Raw genomic sequence first — 21600 nt, 5'->3', positions numbered from 1 at the left:
GCTCGTCGTTTCCGATTGTTTTATCCGTCACTCGCCTGGTTGTTAACGAGAGAATAGTATCGCACACATTCGACCGACATTTTAATTTAATTTCGTGCAGCGTCGCTATCATTGATCAAGCCCGCGGCCCGTGAAAAAGATTTGGAGAGCACTCTCTCGCCATAGTTCTCGTTTCCGGGTCAATCGTACCCGCTGATCTCGAAATGATAAAAAGCCTGGGAACTGTCGGGGTACAGTTACCAGATCCTTTGTAACACGTAACTGTAACGTTACGAATGTACAATCGTCGTAGCATGACTATCGACTTTCCGTGGGAGAACGCATTCGTTTATTTCGGTAGGATAACACCGGAAAAATTCCCCTTGTACCTGTCCTACCTGTCCGAAGACACCGTTCTGGATTCGCCCATCGTGATTCAACCATAATCACCGACCACGATCTTCCTTTCCCATTTAATCATTTCTTTTGCCATCAATCTAACCCTTGAAAATTCGTCATCGTTCTGGAGACATTCTTAGTGCGCCTATCCATGTTTATAATAACATTACTACTTTTATTTAGGTATATTAGAACAAGCAACCTCCTAATAGATGTCAAAAGTGAAATTCACAATTTCTTAATTCTCTTCCTCAATCTTTTCAAGATTCATTCTAGTAGAAGATTGCAAATTACATTTAAAAATAACAGGTTTATTAATCAATTAATAGTCACCAGCATATTCCACAATTTTCTGCAATTGACCCCGAACGTTGTACAAAGTGGTGGATTAGTTTTTCGTAAAAAGTGCATAGTCTTTTTTCAAAAATTGTTTTTGAATTGTTCTTGATCTTACAAAAACTCGATCTTTCTCCAATTTTTCGCCAAAATCGAGAATTCGATTTTTGAAGATTCGATGGCCCAAAAGACTTGAAATTTTCACAGAACCGTTGCTAGACGTTGTGCTACTTCACGAACCAAAATCTTCATGAAATCTCTATTGTGTTCTAACTTTTCACCACGTACGAAAGCGAAAGATGATATTTTGCCTTGAGAGTGGAAAATCGCGAGATTAAACGCGCGAAGAAAAATGAAACTCGATTTTTGAATATTCGATGGTCCATAATACTTGAAATTTTCAAAGAACCGTTGCTAGACATTGTGCCACTTCACGAAACCAAAATCTTTATTGTGTTCTAACTTTTCGCCATGTACGAAAGCTTAAGATGATATTTTGAAAATGGAAAATGGCGAGGATGAAGCCCGATTTCGTCGAGAATTTTGCGTCTACGAGGTCGACTTTCCACGTCGGTAGCAATTTAGATCGCGAAACCCGTAATTTTCTAACAATCGATCGCTAATCGCTCGACGCAGAACGTCGTGGAACCTCGCGGCAGCGTGAACGTCGTTACTCGATCGAATTACGCGATACGGTTCATTAGCGATGTCTTAACTTAGTTCTCCCGTCGTGAATGCACAGATTTCCGAGCCCGTTGCTGGATCCCGATCGAATGAATCTTTGCAGAAGTCTCTCCCGGCTGTTGTTAACACGGTTTAGATTGACTCGCCGGCACCGAGACTCGGATTGGGTTGTTATACAAGCGACACGACACGATTTATTTCCATCGTGACGGGAATCTATGACGTTTGTGGAACGGTCCACTCATCTTTAATCGTTATGCAACAGGTTCGGAACCAGAACGTCGAACTTGTAAAGCTTGATTCACACCGCCGACGAATTGATAGCCCACGCGCCTGATTTTCGTTTTCATCGTTCGCATTTTCCCTGGACGCTGTAAAATGATTTATGGCGATCATTATTCAGAATTCAGGCACTCTTTAACAATTTTATTGTTTTTCTGTTGATCTGCTGGATCTGTTGAGAAAGGAAATAAATTGCTGTTTCAGTTCAGTTTGTTGTAATTGAAGTGGGAAATGTTTATTTTCTATGGAAGATCGACTTTATTTATTACTTGTTTTGCTTTATATGAAAGAGCAGTATCAATTGATACAATGATCGTATAAAGCAATGATGATGATATCATTTAGGGTAGGTCTATCAATCTTGATTAATCTTAACGTCGAGAAGATTTTATTTAAATCCTCCTGACTTCGAATTTTATCGCCCCTTCAGGTAGCAGATTAATGGAAAATACGATTTCATTCAATTTTTCTATTCCACTGTGTCGTGGTAATGATCGATAGAATGATTACTTTGAGCTAGGATTCGTTGATCGATCGAAGATTTATGCAAAACGCAAATGAAAACTCGAAATGTTAATGAACACATAAATCGATAAAAAAAAAAGATAAAACGAAGAAGTAGTTAGAACATTTTACATAATTTCTATTACATAAAGATCAAGATCACATAACGATTCTTATAATCAATTATGTCGCGTTAAACCGAACGACATGTGCCATGAGTGTCATTACTAATTCACTGCGAATGCAACGCTTTAAAATATTAAAGAAGACGTTCATTATTTCAACCGCGCGGTTACATGATTAAGAAAATTACGAAACACCCGTTATCACACCGGATCATCACACCGGATCATTTAACAGAATGCAAAATCGAAGGCGAACGGATCGTTCTCTCGTCTCGTTTATTTAGAAACGATTAATGAGAGATAAAAATATATCATAGCAATTTATCGGGGTTTTCTGTGGACAAAAATAAAGCTGAACGTTGATTTTCGTTACCACGCCCAGACGGATCGTCAGTCATCGCGGGTCATCCGGATCGATGATAGCGTTGTTGATGTATAACTTCGTCTGATTCGTTTTAAATTGAAAAATCAGGATAGATTTCACAAACTGGTCACCGCTATTAAAATAACGAATTCGAACTGTGGTATCGCTTATCACGATGAACGACAGAAATTTTCTTGTATTTAACCGACAAATGAATTTAACCCCTTGCCTTGTATCTAGTTTGACTCTTGAAGATTTTAAACGGAATCTACTGATTATAGATGTTACACGTATCTTTTCATTCTTTGAGGACTGATGTCGTCATCTTGATGGCATTAAGATCATGTGTCCACCTTCTAATACACAGGTTTCTTTTTTCTTGTTCCAGTATTTAAGACTTTTTATTTGAGTGTTTTTTTTTTATAGCGAAGAACAGTAAACTTGAGATTCTTGTTCTTTGTTTTACAGGCCACGAAAAATGCACATTCCATCACGATCTGGAGCTGGATCACAGGCCGCCAACGCGAGAAGCTCTGCTCCCGGAAATGTCAAGGAGTTACAGGCTACTCTTGAGCTCCCTAGGAGAAGATCCTGATCGGCAGGGTCTTTTGAAAACCCCGGAACGTGCCGCGAAAGCTATGCTATTCTTCACGAAAGGCTACGATCAGAGTCTCGAAGGTGCGTCATTGTTATATCATATTTCTCTCTGCTCGCTAGCCGGACACGGTCTTCATTCCATTTCGGGACCATTGTAGGCACAATGATGGAATGCCCATAATAGTAACACTTCTCATCCGTCCGAGAAGAAATGGCATTTAATTTTAAATTTTTATTTAATTCATGTTTCTATATGTTGTTCCTCTGAGGGTGGACAATAGAGATAATGACTATAGCGATTAAAATTGACACACAGCGGCTGTGGAGAACAACGATAGTGATTATATAATTTAGTATACTGTCTTCGTTCAATGTTTAGAACATTGTTATAAATGTAGATGTATTTTTCTATCCAGGCAAGAAATTATTTTTAATAAATTTCCTAATGGTGATGCTCTAAGGGTTGAAAATAGAGACACTGGTAATAGTAATTGATACAATGATCATATAATATAGAGCACCGTCTTCATTCATTTTCAGGGCGCTGTAGCTATAAGGGTTTGAACTTCTTCTATCGAAGCGAAAGAGGGTTTTCAATGAATATTCTAGCCGCCTTTGCGCCACGGGTAACGATTACATAATTTAGAGTATGGTGAACACGTACTGTTGCAACTCAAAGTGCAATGTTAATTATGTTAGTTACGGTAAATCATAATTACGTTTAATTACCAGTCATCGATTATTCTTCGGCACTCGGGAGTCAGTTTGTAAATCAGTCGTGATTAACCATTGTTACGCGTCTTCTCTGACTAATAGCTTCGCCTTGGAGTTCTTTATATGATTACAGTTTGCATTAATTGTGTACGAGAATCAAGGATAGCTTCGTGATGCAATTAGGCATTATTTATCGAATTAACTATTCGGGTAAAGTCATTAATTGTTACATACTTTTTCATGATACTTGGGGCCGAAAAGAAAAATTGATTTTATCGGTGCAAGGGTTCATAAAATCATGCGATGTTGAAATCGGTTCGAATCTCTTTTTAATTTGTACAAATTGAAATACTTTAGAAGGACTGGAATAAAATCTGTGGATGATGAAAACCTCGATGAAATTCATTAAACTCTTCTCTAAAATCTGTGGATTGTGGAAAGCTCGATGAAATTCATTAAATGAAATTCTACACTGATATAGTACGAAAGCCTTTTAGTAGGTTTCTAGTCTCTGCTACGTCAGAAAGAAGTTTAACAATGCGCTTTCAACTCTCGTATATAGGATATCGTTTCAAACAACTTGTTGGTTCACACCAAAGATTGCTACCGTTCTCGATGTTATCAAGGGATTCTCAGCTGTTTGCTTCTGATTTTCTGGAAAACTGTTAATCGTCGCAAAGTGTTGGCGAGGAATATCCGGGTTATTAGGCGGCTTGGCAAAGTCGATTGAACGAATTCTCCCTGGGGATAAAGCCCCGATGGAATCAGAAACCGCGAATAAACCCACTTGAGGAAAGTGCCGTACTTTTCGTTCCTTCTACTTGAATCGAAGGCTCTCGAGGATCCGTCACGCGGAGAGAAAGAGGAAGACTTAAGAACGATTGGAAAAAAGAGAACGCCAAAGCTCACGTTATAAATGGGTCTCAGGGACATGGAACAGCCTGAGAAGAATACCTTTCACCTTTTCCTTCCATTTGTCGTCGGCAAAGTACAACTGCCACCGTTCTTTAGTAATTATAAGCCCGCGGAACAAAATCGCAACGACGAACAAGGTCCTTAACGAGTCCTACTATTCTCTCCTTTCGTTACATATTAACGATTCTAATTGTCTTCCCAGTCTCTTATTCCGAATCCGTCGGTGGAGCATTATCGCTTAATTAAAATGCCGCGGGATATTTATTCTGTCTTCGTTGGCTTTGCAATTTTTATGAATAAAAATAGGTTCTATTTTAACGTTCAAAAATATTTAGTCGCTTCACTGCTGATCGAATTGTGTTTCACAGAAAAGAGGATTCAAACAGATGCTACTTTATTTTTTTTATTTAGACAAATACATATAAACAATGTATTAACATTTTAACATTTTAAAATCCTGCAGGATATTGACACTGTCTTCATCAATTCTTTAATCGTCATTCCTAATAACCAATGTTATTTTAATGTAACAAAAATGTTTAGTCCCTTCTCTGACGATCAAATATACTCAAACATACGGAATTAATAGAATTCCTTCGTTGTTTAACATCCGGGATTTTTCAATTAAATGGAATACTAACGTTTTAATTAAAATCCTGCTGTTCAACTCAAACTCTTCAATATTTATTTAAGAAAAATGCATGCTACTCTAACGTTAAAAAAATGTTTGATCACTTCTCTGACGTTGAACACGCATTTCATAACACACAGGACATAATTAGATAAAATGCCTTATTTCATTCTTTCAAGTATACAATAAATATTATTATATATTTTACTATCTGCATCTTGAAGAATGAACGATCAATTTCCTTTACAAAAGTGTCTGAAGAACAATCGCGAAAGCGTAGAACAGTATCTATCACTTTCTTGAATACATAAACAGTGAAAGAAAAAGCTAGAACTTTCGCGTTAAACTGTATCTTACCGATTCTACACTTCCGATTCACTTCCATCAGATTAAAGCTCATGCATGAGGTATGAGACCCACGGTGTTTATGTATGGGATTTCGGGTGGGATTGGTTATCTGCAATCGTCCTAAGTAGCCTTTAATAAATGGCGCGACCCTTGTCCGCACGAGAAATACGTCGAGTAGCTGAGCTACAGGTGGTGGAGAGACTTTAATTCACTTGGACTTAACCCCTATCCCGCTTTAGCGGAACCGCCCTCGAGATAAGCCCGGTTAACGGTGCCTCGACTCGACCCAGTGAATCTGAAACCAGTCCCGGAGCACTTTCCTAGAGAAAGCGTCGAGTCCACCCTCTCCTAACCACCCTCACCACCATCGTCGAGCCATTCCCTTCTGACAATTTCTCTTCGCCTTTCATTCCCGGTCATAAGCTTCGCTGAACTTCCACTGGAAATGTTCGTACATCAGACACTGAAATTCGCGAATTTCGGACACTGTGATCCAAAGTGCCATTTCCTGGAACTTTTTTTGGAATTTTCTTTTAAACCTGAGAAGAAGTCAAAATTTTATGGACTTTTTGTTATACAATAAATGTAGTAATGTGGGACGATATACATACATGTACAGTAAAAATTTAGAAAGTAGAGCAAATATAATCTGCATTGTACCGTGTTTGTACCCATTTTAATCAGAAAAATGTTGGTAAAATGTTCGTCAACAAGTTCATACAACGAATACGTACATTTCAAGAGAAAATACAATAATGTATCAACTTTTAATTCAGATCAATCGGAGTCTAACTTTATGAAAAGATAGAACAAGGTCGGGGGTTCTTAAACAATCGCGAATGAACCACGTTAGAGAACATGATGAGTGAATCTCGCATTTTTGGCGAACCTGTAGACATCGCGAACGGTGAAAGCTTTTTCTTTGTGAACAAGAACCCCCGTAATTAGGCAACGGCTGAGCGCATTGAAAGCCTAATTTCAGCCACTCTAACGGGGAAACACCGACGGCGATTACCCCCCGGCTGACAATGACGAAGTCGAAAAGTCTGTCGACTCGGCGACGCGCCAAATTGAAAGAGTTAATCGAATCCCGATGAAAGGGTGATCGCGCCGAGCCACCGAATCGAAAAATTAAGCTGCTCGCTTTGAGGATCAGGGCTCGGATAGCTGGTAAATAGACAAGAGGAAATTGCCCTGACTGGCTAGGTGTGAAGGCGGTCTAATCTACCCTCGAGCATGTACCATATGATCAACAGCATGCGAGTAATTCTCCAAAAAGCATCTAAACACTCGGTGACAATGGAGAAATCGTTCTTGTGCGGCATTCGAACATTTCCAAAGTTCTTTGTATACCAAGTCTTAAAAATCGACACTAGAGACACAATTCATACCGAGGCTGTATTTGCACCAATGCAACGCATACTCCATTTTTCTGTTTCAAAAATTATCGGGACGATTGCAATGCAGTTCATACAATTTTAGATATTTTGGCTTGAAAAAAATATATTACGTACTCCAAATAGTGACGAATATGTATGCAAAAGATCGATACAGAATAGTTATTTGATGGCTTTAAAAAAATTACCGAAGAGACCCAAAAAATGGCATTCTGGATAAAAGTACTCTTCAAGATCCTAGCACAATTCACGAAAAGAATGTCGAATCTATAATAAGGTCCAACTTTTGGTAATTGGTTTTTGTGTTTGTGTAGTATTGATCACCGTTGTATACACCAAAAGTAACACTGACCATTACACAATTATTCGTTGGGTAATTTTTTATCCGCGTGCTGACTCGGTTACGTATGGAAATATACAGTTGATCAACGGTGGGGCGAGAATTCGTTTCATCATTGTCGGTCATTGTGGAGGTGTTTCTTGTTAAGGTTGCCGTGGAAACCGTGGAGAGCACCCTCCATTATACCTAGCCACCAACACCTACAAACCACCGATTCGTACCTACGGTACCAGCACACTAGTATCGGCGCTATAGTAAGTAGGTCAATATCGAGTAAATCACAGACAGGATCGCGAGGACCTTAACCCACGTGCAGAAAGGATGTTATTTCGTGGAGCAATTTAAACGACAATGCTCCGCTATTCCTAGGCGTTTATGCGAGCCGAGGCATTTCTTCCGAGCCCCTTGGGTACCAATTGGCCACTATTAGAACTAGCTAATTTTACTTCAACGTCGAGATAGGACGATAAAATTCGCAAGATATTTCGCATTTTCGCTCGGTTCCACCTGGACACCCTATAGTTAACTTTTTTTTTATTCTTTAAGGATGAGAGGAAAAATACCTTTATGTACACCCCAGAAGGGGGTAGTGTGGGACTCCGAGGGAACAGATCTTCGGTTCCCCCAATATCCACTAAAAAACCTATCAACCGGGACCTTCTAGAACAGGCTCCTCCTCCCAGTCCGAATTAATTCGATAAAGCAGCCCAGGGACCCGCTTTTTGCATCGCTACCTGTGCTACCTTATGCATCGAACTCATGCCACTCATGTCCTTGGCTGTCACCCTATAACTTAGGGTCACCAAAACGTAGCTTAGAATCGAAGTACACTTTAGGTGATTAATGCAAAATTACAGGATTAACGTTCATCATTAGATTCTGGATTCTGTGCATTGATGACAAGAATATGTTGGCGCAATTTCCATTAGAAATGGCGATGTTCTAGAAAGGACATTTCAGAATTGCTATTTTAAAAATGTCATTAAAACTGAATATTTTAGAAACGTTATTTGAAATTCAGAATTGACATTAAAAATGAACATTTTAGAAACGTCATTCGAAATTGACATTTTAGAAATGCTATTCAAAATGGGCATTGCAGAAATGCCATTAAAAATGGACATAATCATATACACACGTGGACAAGCATAATGATGTTATATAAAATTTCACTAAAAATCAAAATTTTGACTAAAAATTCTACTTTAACTAGGCATAAGATGCGCAAGTAATCTCATAGCCCTTCGACTCATCAATTCAATTACGTTTCTCAATTTTCAGAGGTGATAAACGACGCAGTGTTCGACGAGGACCACGACGAGATGGTCGTAGTGAAGGACATCGAAATGTTCTCGATGTGCGAGCACCATTTGGTCCCGTTCTACGGAAAAGTCTCGATCGGTTACCTGCCCTGCAAGAAGATCCTCGGCCTCAGTAAATTAGCCAGGTAATGCGAAATGGGAATCCACTTTATTACACCGGGGAGACCGGATTAACATCGGTGTGGCGCACAGACTGCGGTGCAATTAATCCGCACTAAACTCTGACAGACTGTAGTGTCTCCGAATCCTCTCTCTCCACACGTTAAGAAGACCGATATCCTCATTCAACGTAATGGAAATTAATTGCTTTCAGCTACTCCTTGCGGGGCAATTAAATCCTTTCCCGATCGCACTTTTATCCCAAAACTTTCTTGAATCCTATACCATGTGGTCTTACGGTTCTTATAATTAGTCTCGTTAAAACAGTGCACTCTTTGTATTTACACGATTTTTCTGGTACGAAGAAATAATGGTAACTTTTCGGTATACAAATTAATTCGTAGCCAAATACTCTTCATTTCATTCATTTTTTATAAATAGACTGCGGATTATATACATTTGTAACAAAAACGAGTAAGTACAATTTAAAGCGGTGGACAGATAAGTGAACAGACAATTTTTATTTTCTATAAAAATCATAGTCTATTTATAAATAAGTAGAATGCATTCTACATTCTTCCAAATAATCTCTATCATTATTTATGCATTTATTCCATCTCACAGATAAAAATTATTATTATTATTATGAACGGATCGAGGTCCTTTTACACAAATGTTTACAATAGAACAAAGACTTAACGTAAATTACTAAGAAAGGACATGCACAAAAAATTGTTGAACTATTAGGAAAACATAAAAGTGCATCAAAATTCTCTAAATTTTTTTAATAACACATTCTTTGAGCCAACTTTTGTACATGGCTCTCAATTAATTAAAACAGGACAGATTCTCTCAACCATGTAACGTCTAATTGCTGATATGAAGAACAATAAAAATGAATGACAAGTGAATCTTGGTCACAGATCGACTCGAGGCAATATTAGTTGTTTAGTTTGCGTCACAATAAAAGTTCGCCGGAACGGCCGTGAACCGTGCAAAGTCTCGGATCAATTTTTGCATGATTCCCGAGCATTTCGAAGCGATGATGACAATATCGCGTCAGTGCACAGACAAGTTTGCCAATGAACGGTGCAGAGCCTCGAGCGCCAAAGACGCATGGCGGGCACGCTGATATGTACTTACATATACCGCGTTTCACAACTTCGAGATAACGAATTGCATCGGCAATGGTCACGGCCTTGATTAAAGGAATATTAAAGCGAGAAGAAAAGAATACGCGATCGTAGGCGCGCCGAGCACTTTCACGCGATGTGCCATGTGCCGATCGTTGGACGTTCGTTTACTTATTGAACATCGTTTATAATTAAAATCATTCAATTACGAACCATTAGCACTTTGCACTCGAAACTGTTTTAACTTCAGAACCAGAATATTCTATTTTTTTAATGCATACGACGTTTATTACTAGATTGTGGATCTTTGTAGTAAGGTGGTGGAGGCAGATAAACATTTCATTCGCGCTTTAATAATTTTAACGAGCTTAAAGTAATATTTTCCTTGAATCATTTTAGCATTAACCTTTCTACTGTTTTAAATTGTACTTGCTCATTTTTACCATAAATGCCTACAATTCACAATCTATTTATTACTATTATTACATTAATACAGTGTTGTAAAACTTGTTTTAAATAATAGTGTGACAAGTTTTAGCGGCGCCTTATAATCGTCATTCGAGTGCTAAGGACCAATCGAGCCCCATTAATATTTCGATTGTTTATTTCTTTCTCAGGATCGTTGAGATCTACAGCAGGCGTCTTCAGGTTCAAGAACGATTGACGAAACAGATCGCTGTTGCGGTTACCAAGGCCGTGCAACCGGCGGGGGTGGCTGTCGTTGTTGAAGGAGTGTAGGTATCCTTGTCTTCGGCAGGCTTATGTTCGTTAATTACACTTATCAACGTCAATTTTGCAATTCGATACCAAAGAGTTGGCACTTGCTCGTTGAGAGATTTCATTTCCAGAGACAAGATTGTCGGCTTTAAGAATGTTTTCTGACGTAACCGTAAAAGCTATGAGAATGTTTTTTAAGTAGAAAGACTCTGCTGACTCTCCAGAATACGATGGTATGTTTTTCTGTAGCATTATAAACATTTAAAGATGTTTAAACAATGAAGGGATTGAAAATTAAATATCCGATCAGGAACGTTCAGTCCGAAAGAGTCCTAGCTTTTATTCTTTTCTAGATTATTTTGTGACGCAAAAATGACAGGAAACGGAAACAATAACCGAAATCCGCGATCGAGCGATTTCGCGCCTCCCTCGGTTTCATTTCAACGCGCTCGCCTCTTGAGCAATAGTTTTCGCAAGGACTAATCGCATGTAAGAATACGACCTTGTGCTAATAAGGTGCTATCTCTTCGTAAAGAATTAAAGCGCATTCTCTTAGCAGGGAATGTTGCGTTCTTCAGTCGCCGAGCACATGAGGCGTTTAATAATTTCAATGGCCACGGGTTTTGAAACGCGCGTACAACATTACGAAAGTTGCCTAAATGAATATTATTCAATTCTATTCTGAGCACTTATCATCTTCATTGTTCAGCTATTTATCTTGTAATGTAGCAGTCTATACTGTTCTATGTAAAGAAAACCAAATTGATCTTGTGCGTATCGTTCGATTACAACGGAAAGCAACATATCGGAAAAATCTCTTGCAATCGCATAAACTCATGTATGAATCAAACATTCATAAAAACTCCTGAATGGCAGAATGTAACATGCGACGCGTCACCAAAGCGAGGGTGTGAACGCTACCGAATCCCATTAATCCAATGAATACCATTAAAATATCGTTGACGATAAATTAAATACCGTAACCTGTCGGTATAATTGTTCTAATCTCGATCAGCGAACAGGTTGCGAACAGGTTCGTCGGAAAAAACACGCGTCGATGTCAGTTCGCGCGTCCTTGGAACGGTCTGACGACGACGACGCCGCCTTAAAAATCGCACAAAAATGCGGTAAATTAATAACACGGATCAATTATGTGAATGCGTCCTTAATGCTAATCATCCTGTCCCCCCGTAATGGCTCGCGGCCGTGATTCACTCGCGAACGAAGATATCACGTATGCAGTACAACGCTGATCACTATAATCTTTTACCACCGCGGATCAGATAACAGTATCCACCGTTAACCTAGAATCCTGGACGAAGCAAGGAAATGTTAATAACGCGGCATTATTATTATTATTGACACGCGCATTAACGTTGTCGCGTTGCTACCGATTCTAACAGGCAGATTAATTATACAGACCTATGCAGATTAGATGACTATAAGAAGTCTATTAGCGACAGAATTTTCTTTAAAGATTGATGCGTTATTCAGGTCTCGTTAGCATATACGTTTTATACATGATTTTATACATGATACATAGTTATAGTTCATTGGAATGGTACATTACTGTTGGTAGTATATCAATCAAACTTTGTTTTATGGAGTACAGGTTTTATTTTGTTGAAAGAAATGCTGCCGGGTTTAATCGTTAAAAGAACGTGTAAAAAACAAACGTTTTTCTTTTGGTTCTCTATACATTGCATGGTTTAGAATTTTAGAAGCAACTTTTACACGAATCTTTGATTAATTCACGTAACACTAAACCTACCACCGGGTTGATATTTCACAATTATTAAAATTATAAAAATTGATACTTTTGATGGTTGGTAAGTTTGAAAATATTCAAAGACTGAAGGTCGAACCTGATGATCGTTGCAGGCACATGTGCATGGTGATGAGGGGAGTGCAGAAGATCAACAGCAAAACGGTAACGTCGACGATGCTGGGTGTATTCCGCGACGACCCGAAAACTCGCGAGGAATTCCTGAACCTGGTCCAGAACAAGTAAACGCAACTCCGGGCTGTTCTCAACGATGTCGTTACCATTGGTCGAGGGACCACAGAACCAAAAAATGGCCCCGACACGATTCTTGCCCTCCGGAAACGTTTTTCGCCCCGCTGCTACCTCAAAAACAAAAAGCGTCCAAAACAAAGTCGATGTCGATGGCGTTGCTTACGCGATAACATCTCCTCGATTGTTCCGTAAGAAGAAATATTATCGGATCCTTGTCCAGGTTGTTGAACTAAAAGCAAAAGCTATAATAACGATTTTATTCGACAAGCGACTGTATTGGTCGAGATTGTCCAAACACGTCTCTAACAGGACGCTCTTAAACTGCTGACCGAATGACACAGAGACAATATGGTAGTTAATTGCGGAAACATTACGCAAGTTCGATCAATTATGTTACCGGGTGAGAAAATGAAGAAAATGCCACTTTCTTTCCCGGAGAGCGATTTGAACTTACGCATCGTTTTGCAAAAACAGAAGCCAATAACGCGGGATGCTCAAGGATCATTGCGATTCTTTGATTGTTAGGTGATGCTCGTGATTCTATGTAAACGCAGGTAGCTTTGTAATTAGTGGAACCCCTGCGAGCGACAATCTAGACACGCAAAGCATATGAAGATGAACCGGACCAACAACTCTTGCTGTTCTCAAGTGGTGGTCAGTTTTCTATTCGTTTTACAAGATGTGTTCTTTCAAAATACAGTAGAATTCCGATAATCCGGTATGCTGGGAACTTCGGCAGTGCCGGATTATCAATATGCCAAATTATTGGACTATATCTAGAATGAGTTTAAGTGAGGAATATAATTTAAAACTTGTATTGACCATACAATACAATTTACGTCTTTTTCAATAGTGTTCGTATATCCGTCTGCTTCATACAGTTAGATTTTTTAGTGAAAAAATCATTTCAAACTACTTGAAAGTTCACCATCTGCTATTAGTGTCTTCTTGCTTCGTGCTTGTAGTTGAAACACGCCGAATTATCGGAATTCTACTGTATAACAATATAAATGCAACATATGATACTGGACTCTTTTAATTATGCAACCATTTTCGAGGACCATAAGAAGATTGCATACGGCAAAACTTGGTAGCTAACTGAGAAGCAAAGATGAAAACGGAGCAAGAAACACATGCATTGGCTTTATTTTTTCTGTCTTTGCGTTATCCTACCGCTCTCGCAGCGGGCTCCACCCGTTACCAAGCAGCGTGTATATGTATAAGTATATTGGCAACGTCACCAACGCTGCTGGACCAGCTGTAACCACTGTTTCGATTATTGTACCTTGAGAATACTTTTGGTAGCGTTGCCAATATATTATAGAAGCTATATCGGGCAGCCGCGTTTTCGTCGACGAGACGAAGCAATTAGAAAATTCTCCGGTGAGTTTTCTCGACCGGACTCGACCGAAAGACTGTCGAAACAGCTTTCAGCGAACCGTCCTTTAAGAAAACGTGTATTCTAGATTCTATGTATATTATCGTTTCCCTGAAAACTGTCTTTGCAGCGATACATCGAGCTGGTCGAGAACTGTAAGCGTATCGCACGGAATGTTCTATAATGAATTATGCGACCGGAGACTTGAGACTCTCCATTTTTAACATTCGCGGTGCACCTATATAAGTGTGTCGGTGTTTATGAAAGCAGTGTAAGTAAAAGTTCCAAATAAATTGATCTTTTTCTTTATTATGTATGACGTCGATTGAGAAAATCTTTTTAAACAGTAATCGAAGACCGAGAAGAATAATGTTCATTGTGCACGCGGTAATTTTTGGTCGCGTCGTTCATTATGGGACAATTCGTGCTTTTGCGGATGTTCATGTTTGTCACCTGTAGAACGTTCCAGCCATACGTTCTACAGCGTGGAACATCCAGTGCTTTGCGTTGAAGCTGTTCATTCCATTAGTTCGTATCTCTTGCTGTTTGTATCATTTATTTAAATGATCCGAGCGGAGGACACGTTGTTCACGACGCGTTAGAATGAACGCACGAGAAATTTTATGGTGAAAGTATATGTATATGTATAGGAGATCGGACGCGCGATGTTCCAGCCATACATCGTGCGTCGCGAAGCGTACGTTTAACTGTATAAAAGGGAAAAAGAACGCAATTATTTATCCCGTGTACGACATTCAAGAGTTTATCTTTACTTCTCTGTTAATTTACGTAATATCTTTGCGGCTACTTCATTCCACCGAATGACGAATGACAAATAATGAGAGATTGAGAGAGAAAGAGTTACTGTGTACGGAGCACATCATTTGTTTTTGGAATTGTATTTTTATAGCGACACCGCGGAAAGATGATCTTGATACTCAAAATACACCGATCGTTTTAACCCTTTCGCGACCGTTGCTTGTTCTCGTTTCTAAATTACAATACTAAATACAATTGTGCAAAGAACAAAATCCTCTGTCGATCAATTGTATGTGCTATAGCGATGCATACGATATACACAATCTGTTTGTTATGTTAGGTTGTTGCATATGAAATGTCCAATTTTTAACCATTTGTTTCTTGGGAGAGCGTATCCGTTTATTCATTGTTCCATGATTATCAAGTTGTTGAATATTCGTAAAATTATTTTCAAGTAGAGACTTTCTTTCATTTAGACATACATACATGTTATAATAGATTAAATACAGATTTGAAATCCAGTTTAATGGCAATCTCTGGACCGCAAAGGGTTAAAATTTATCACACCTTGCACCAAATGCGTCGATCCTTCTCATTGTTGCAACTCGAAACGAGGAAGATCGATGAATGCCAGACACGTCGCAAGAGTTTCAAAGTATTATCTCGAGTGCCGTTGAGTTTACTATACATTCATCGAACTTCCGTGAACTTCGAGACACGGTACGCGTTCGAAAGGTGTCACGTGGAAGGTTCAGATATAGTGTTGTGCGACTTTTGGTGCAGCCTTCGATATTCTATTTTCCCGACCTTCAAACAATGGAACGAAAAATCTTAATGTTATTTATGCGAATGAATGTTTAATATTTATAATATTTTTGTGACAATGTTATATAAAGTTATATTTATACTTTCAACGGCGCGTGCTTCTTCCCGGAGGTTCCCCTGAACGAATTTCCGAACGGAATCCACAAAACGGTTACGTAAAACGGTTCACAGTTCCTGGTAACGAAAACGTATACTTCCTTCGATGACAGAAAGCCAACATATTCCGAGAACGTGGATCTCGCGCGTCATAAGAATTTCATTTGCACCAGTCTAATAACGAGTAAACAAAATTGTTCCAAATTAGTACTTATCAAGTACTAATTTTATACTTTTGGAGTATATTTTTAAAATTCAGACTGCAAAGAGTTACCATTTTTAACACCATATCAACAACGAATTACGCTCATTTCAACTATTACAATGTAGAACACTTCCAATCCTTTTTTTTTTTAAATAATTAACTACCCAGTCAGCGAGGCTTGCCTCGAGCAGAAATCGAGCCCAGCCAGGCGAGCAGAGAACGGGCATTATACTGGCCGAACGTCGCTCGAAACTGCTCGAAGCATAGGATGCTCGATTTTGGACGGGTATCTACGCGCGCATATGCCGGGCAGAAAGACCGGGCATTTGCTCGGCCCGGCCCGGGCACAATACTGGCCGCTCAGCCCGGCGGCCCGGCCCCGGCAGAAGCTGCTCGGGTACAATGCTGGCCGCTCGGTCCTGGATTCTACTAGTAAAATGCGCTACTTTTATGCGTGCATAGATGCTCGTCCAAAATCGAACGAGTTTGCTTACTGGGTAATTACTCATCTGGGAAGCTACCCTCGTCAGAAAAAACTCACTTAAAGATCATAAATTTAAAGATTACTGAGTAAAGACAAGATGAAGCCGTAGAAACCAAAGTCTTGCAAAAATATCTGCTAACATTGTTCCTATCGCGCGTCTACCAAAAGGAGCAACTTCTTCGGGAACGCTTCTGGTTCTGTGATTGAAGAGTTGATTGTCCTTCAGGAAAGGAAAATGCGACGATCAGAATCTCGGGCAAGGTGGTATCTCGATCTTCTTCATAACAGGTTGGCCACAGACTCGTGGAGGTGGAGCATCTGAGATGCAGAGATTTTCAGCGTCTCCCTGATGAAGAAGGAAGACCATGCTGTTGGCGGACGGTGTCTTCCGGTTCCTGTTCGAGGAACAACATTCGCTGCCACAAGGCCGTTTGACGGTGACGGACTCTCGAGCACATTTTCCGCTGCTACCTCGATGGGTTACACAATTTTTGGACATTCCGTTCGGAACATCTCTTTTGCACACGGTTCGTTCCCTAAAACCGAAACTCAGATGAGCCAAAACCATTTGAATCAAATAATTTAGCACTGAACCTTACCAACCATTAAAAGTGATTGGTATTCGTTGCCTTATAGTTTTATTTATGGCACGGTTAAATTTATTTAGATTTAAAAAGAGAGAGAGAGAGAGAAGCGTGTATAATTATTTCTAGTGAACGCATCTTTATAACTTTAATAGCTGTAAAACAAAAAATCTGAACTTGCGGTCGTTTGACCGGCGATGGATATATTCCGTTTAACTATTTTAAACATTTTTTGTTCGATCATAACTTCCCAGAATCGATCAGCAAAGAACACAGGCATGATATCGGCGATTAACTGTGACGATTGAATTCATTTTTTGGCTCCGAAAGGGTACGACTGACCTCGACCTAGAGTACAGAGCTGGTTACAATTTTGAAAGGCTAATTGCAAGAACACGGCAAGGTCCCATGCCAGTTAGCAGGGGTATGCAGAAGCTACACACTATTCTTAACTCCGAAAAGATGACTCATTGATATCTCGAGGCAATGGAGCAAAGAAATTGCGTATCACTTGTCGCAATGGAAATATTATCGATTGCACGATTGACCAGCTACAATAAAAAACGCAGGAAGAAAGACTGACCGATATTGTTTCGAAATTTCTGATGAAATACGTTCACACTCTATCGCAGCGTTCTACGAAATTACTTTGCACGTTGATATAATTAACACTAGATCAAAATAACGGGTTCTAATATTTTTAATTTACGACTATTGAGATTGTAAAGATGCAACAAATTTATTTCCAGTCAGCAAAAATGCTAGATTCTGGCCATGCCACAAAAGATCGCGTGGACTCGTATTCTTGCCTCGACACCATCCCGGCACAATCCTGGCCGCTCGGTCCATTTTAAGAGGGCAGCAGTGCCGAGAGCAGTTGTGTCGGGATGGTGCCGAGGCAAGAATACGAGCCCACGCGATCTTTTGTGGCATGGCCAGAATCTAGGCATCATGTGCTTCGAGCAGCTTCGAGCGACGTTGGGCCAGTATAATGCCCGTGAGGTGGCCTCCGCACGCTGGGCTCGAGATGTACCTCGACAGGCCTGGTTGACTGGATTTCTTTGGGTATGTATATCATTTAAGAATGACTAAAACTTTGATAGATACGCTACTCTTGTTAGTAATGTGGAACAGTTAAGAGAGTAGACTCGCTTTTCCAGGATTGCAAGGGTGCGGGATGCGCGTTCTCATTTCTCGATAACACAAAAATGGGGTTTTTCAGTAGTCAAAGACGCTAGATGAAAGATCGATCTAGGCCGCTATCGCCCTCAAAAGTCTTCTTTTTTCGTTTGCAAGACGTAATTTGCATTATTCCGAAGCATACAACTTTTCATAGCTACATGCTGCCGAATAATGCAAATTATGTCTCATAAACTACTGAAACCTATAATCCCATCTTTGTATTATCGAGAAATGAGAACGCGCGTCCCGCACCCTTGCAATTCTGGAAACGCGCGCGCGAGTCTACCGCCTTAAATAAATTGATTTAACTGCAATGCTCGTTTGGAGGACCTACTTTTCAAGCTTTTACAGCGTCTCCTTCAATTAGTAATTAAAAAAACGAATAAATAGTTTTACGAACATGTTGCCAGGAGGACAAGGGCTGCAAGGAGTGCAACAGGGGATCGGCGGAGATTTCAGCACCCTTAAAGCTTCAACATTCAAACAGGAAACACCTCGCAACAACGCTCTTTGTATAGCATTTTCATATTCGGCGCGTTCTTTAATAATACGCTGGTTTTCTTTCTTCAGCCGTGCTATTTCCGCTTCGAGCTGTTTAATGGAATCATTTAAAATTACATATATGTATTAGTTCAATATGGATATACAATATGTAGCATCGTTCTGTACCTCAAGCTCTCGTCTCATTCTGTCCTTGTCCTTCATCATTGCTTGAATAGCCGCATCCGTGCAAATGATCTCCACAACCTGGGGCTCTTGTATCTGCTGTTGTGAAGGTTTTTCGACAATTACGTCCAATCTTCGCATCTCACCGCCTTCCCATTTCTCAGGCTCCTGCTTCTCGGGCTCCTGTTTCTCGGGCTCCTGTTTCTCGGGCTCCCGTTCTACTACCGTCTCTTCTACTACTTGGGCCTGTACCATTATTCAAAATATTGTTTACATTATTAATGTGAAGAAATATTTAATTTTCGAGTTAAAATCGCTCCAAGTACAAAGAATTAACAAGCTTATCTTAGTTTTCGTCAATTCAGAGATCCTAAACCTTCAACCAGTACTGTCTTTATAATTATTAGACTGTGGACCTTTATATAAAACAAAAATCCTGTGCATTAAACACAAAAAACTCGATCCTTTCTTTAAATTCTTTTAATCTACGTCGACTGTTTTAAATTCTTCCCACTCGATTTTTAATAGGTGCTGAAAATCCACAGTTTAATTAACATTTCTACATAAAATGGAGTCTGATATGAATGATTTTAAAGCAGGAAATATAGTAAAACAGTCTTGTATCCATCTTTAAATTCTTTTAATCTTTAACGACTGTTTTATACTTCATCCACTTTCCATTTCATAAGTGCATAAAATCCATAGTCTAATGATTGTTTCTACCTTGTTTTCCACCTCACGCTGCGACATTTCGATGCGGTTCTTCTCCTCCTCACATTCTGCCAGCTTCTTCTTCAGATTCTCAATCTCACAGAGCCTTGCCATTAATTCTCTGCGCATCAACTCAAGTGCCTTTCTGCAATCTTCTAACTTCTTCTCCACTATAACGGTCCACTGCTGTATCCGACCAAGTATGTCGACGAACATCAGCTTTTACGAGGACAATAACAAATTAGAATTAGAATCTTGGGAGCAAACGATCCTCAAAAAGTCAGGTCCTTTGATGCGTCTATGTTTCATGTACGGATTTTAATTTAATTTGTCAAAGAGAACAGGCGAACTGTTTGAAACAATCAGGAATTGTAAAAAATGGTAGTTTGAACTCGCTTTATAATATCTTACACCTCAAGACAGAGTACTAGTAACGTTATAAAGCGTCTTTAATCTTTAAACATTCCCCCAACAAGTCCTCCCAATTTTATGACGTTTCTACTTGCGTGCGGGGTTCAACCTTTGAATCGTGTTCAAAGTTCTCGCCTAAGGTGGACAATGCTTTACCAGCTTCTTGCAAGTTCTGCTCCACAAGGTCGATCATTTCGTCTATCTTCTTGTCTCTAGATCCAAAGACAATTTAGACAATTCTAGTCTACTCTTTAACTCAAACACGAATTGTGCTTTCTCTACTTGCAAAATTGGTCTTAACACTTTACCTACTCGAAGCATAGACTTTTTTAACACTAGGTTTATGGATTATAAAAATAACAAGAATGTGTTACATTCTCAATAATCGTTCATTAAAAATATTAGAACGTGTCCCGTAAACTTAGTGTCAATATAATAATGGGAATTTTAATAATTGTGCTGTACCAAGAGGAAGCTTCAGAATCCTGTTTTAAATTAAAAGCTAAGCTGTCGGTGGTTTGTTGAAGGATCTATTGAATGCCACTGAATATACCAATTTATTAATACTGAAATTAACTAGATTGTAATAAGGTAACGTAAATAATAACTCTAATCGTTTCTGCGATGAATGAAACTTTGTTGAAACGCACAAAATTCGCGTGGCACTCAACGTGTTAAAAAATCCTCCACAAACTTGAAAAAATTATGGAATAATCTCCGGTAGACAATATGTTAAAGACAAGCTTACAGAATGATTTAGTAAACGATTCTCTATATTCTTAGAACAACATGAATTTCATACCCGACACATCCTGGCATCTGTGCGATACAAGAACAGCACGGTCCGCCAATAGTCGGGGGTTTCTCAATTTGCGAGGCATCTTTCTCCTCCACTTTCGCGAATGATTCTTCAACTTTTCCTGTCGAAATAGATGATACTTCGTCCGAAGTTTCCGACACATCCGCGCCTCCCACTAAACGATCTTCTGTTACTGTGTTCGATAAAGGTTTACGTCCCGTGCCGCTGACCGACTTTCTACATTTCAGTATTTTTGAGGATTTTCGGTTCTCGTCGATCGCTGTAAATCAGTCGATAATTAACCACCGCTCGTCCAGTTAATCGGGAGGTCTTACCAGTTTTGGACGTGTTCAATAAACGTGACATTTTGATGCCAATGATGCTCAATGCCAAAGTATTAAGATCATAATGATTATGTGTTCCCGAAACGGCTTGCTCCGTTTGGTTAATCTACACGTGATTTAGACGCATCATTTTAACGAGTTCGTGTGAAACTACCGTATGTTGAACATTGCGTTCATTGTCACTTGTTTCATAGCTTTCGGAAATAATACATAGCTTAAAAGTACAATTGAACCGGGATTACCAAGTAATTTT

At 39.4% G+C, this 21600-nt stretch overlaps 2 protein-coding genes across 9 annotated transcripts in view; one reads left to right on the top strand and one right to left on the bottom strand.

Moving 5' to 3' along the window:
• The window catches only part of LOC143207310 (GTP cyclohydrolase 1), a 25679-nt gene extending 9725 nt beyond the window's left edge, over nt 1–15954 (top strand). For all 6 annotated transcript variants that reach the window (XM_076420602.1, XM_076420598.1, XM_076420603.1 and 3 more), the window contains 4 exons: nt 3142–3351; nt 8897–9062; nt 10787–10903; nt 12768–15954. In XM_076420602.1, the coding sequence (XP_076276717.1) occupies nt 3142–3351; nt 8897–9062; nt 10787–10903; nt 12768–12897 (623 nt within the window). In that variant the 3' untranslated portion in view covers nt 12898–15954. The remainder of the gene's footprint in view (nt 1–3141; nt 3352–8896; nt 9063–10786; nt 10904–12767) is intronic.
• LOC143207301 (uncharacterized) lies at nt 15414–21508 on the bottom strand. Of its 3 annotated transcripts, XR_013008649.1 has the most exons (8): nt 21339–21508; nt 21007–21283; nt 20314–20416; nt 19806–20012; nt 19086–19328; nt 18817–19007; nt 16791–17186; nt 15414–16135 (listed from the first exon to the last, which is right to left on the bottom strand). XR_013008649.1 is itself a non-coding variant. In XM_076420585.1 (7 exons), the coding sequence occupies exons 1-7, from the start codon at nt 21367–21369 to the stop codon at nt 16895–16897; spliced, it is 1344 nt and encodes a 447-aa protein (XP_076276700.1). In that variant the 5' UTR covers nt 21370–21508; the 3' UTR covers nt 15414–16894. The 3 variants fall into 3 exon arrangements, 1 of the variants encoding a protein (XP_076276700.1); XM_076420585.1 differs by having other exon boundaries at nt 15414–17186; XR_013008650.1 differs by lacking the exon at nt 15414–16135 and having other exon boundaries at nt 17054–17186; nt 17254–19007.
• Nucleotides 21509–21600: the final 92 nt, after the last annotated feature.

This window comes from Lasioglossum baleicum, chromosome 3 (genome assembly GCF_051020765.1).
Source record: "Lasioglossum baleicum chromosome 3, iyLasBale1, whole genome shotgun sequence".
In the NCBI taxonomy this organism is placed as follows: Eukaryota; Metazoa; Arthropoda; class Insecta; order Hymenoptera; family Halictidae; genus Lasioglossum; species Lasioglossum baleicum.
This window is presented reverse-complemented; position numbering and strand designations above follow the sequence as displayed.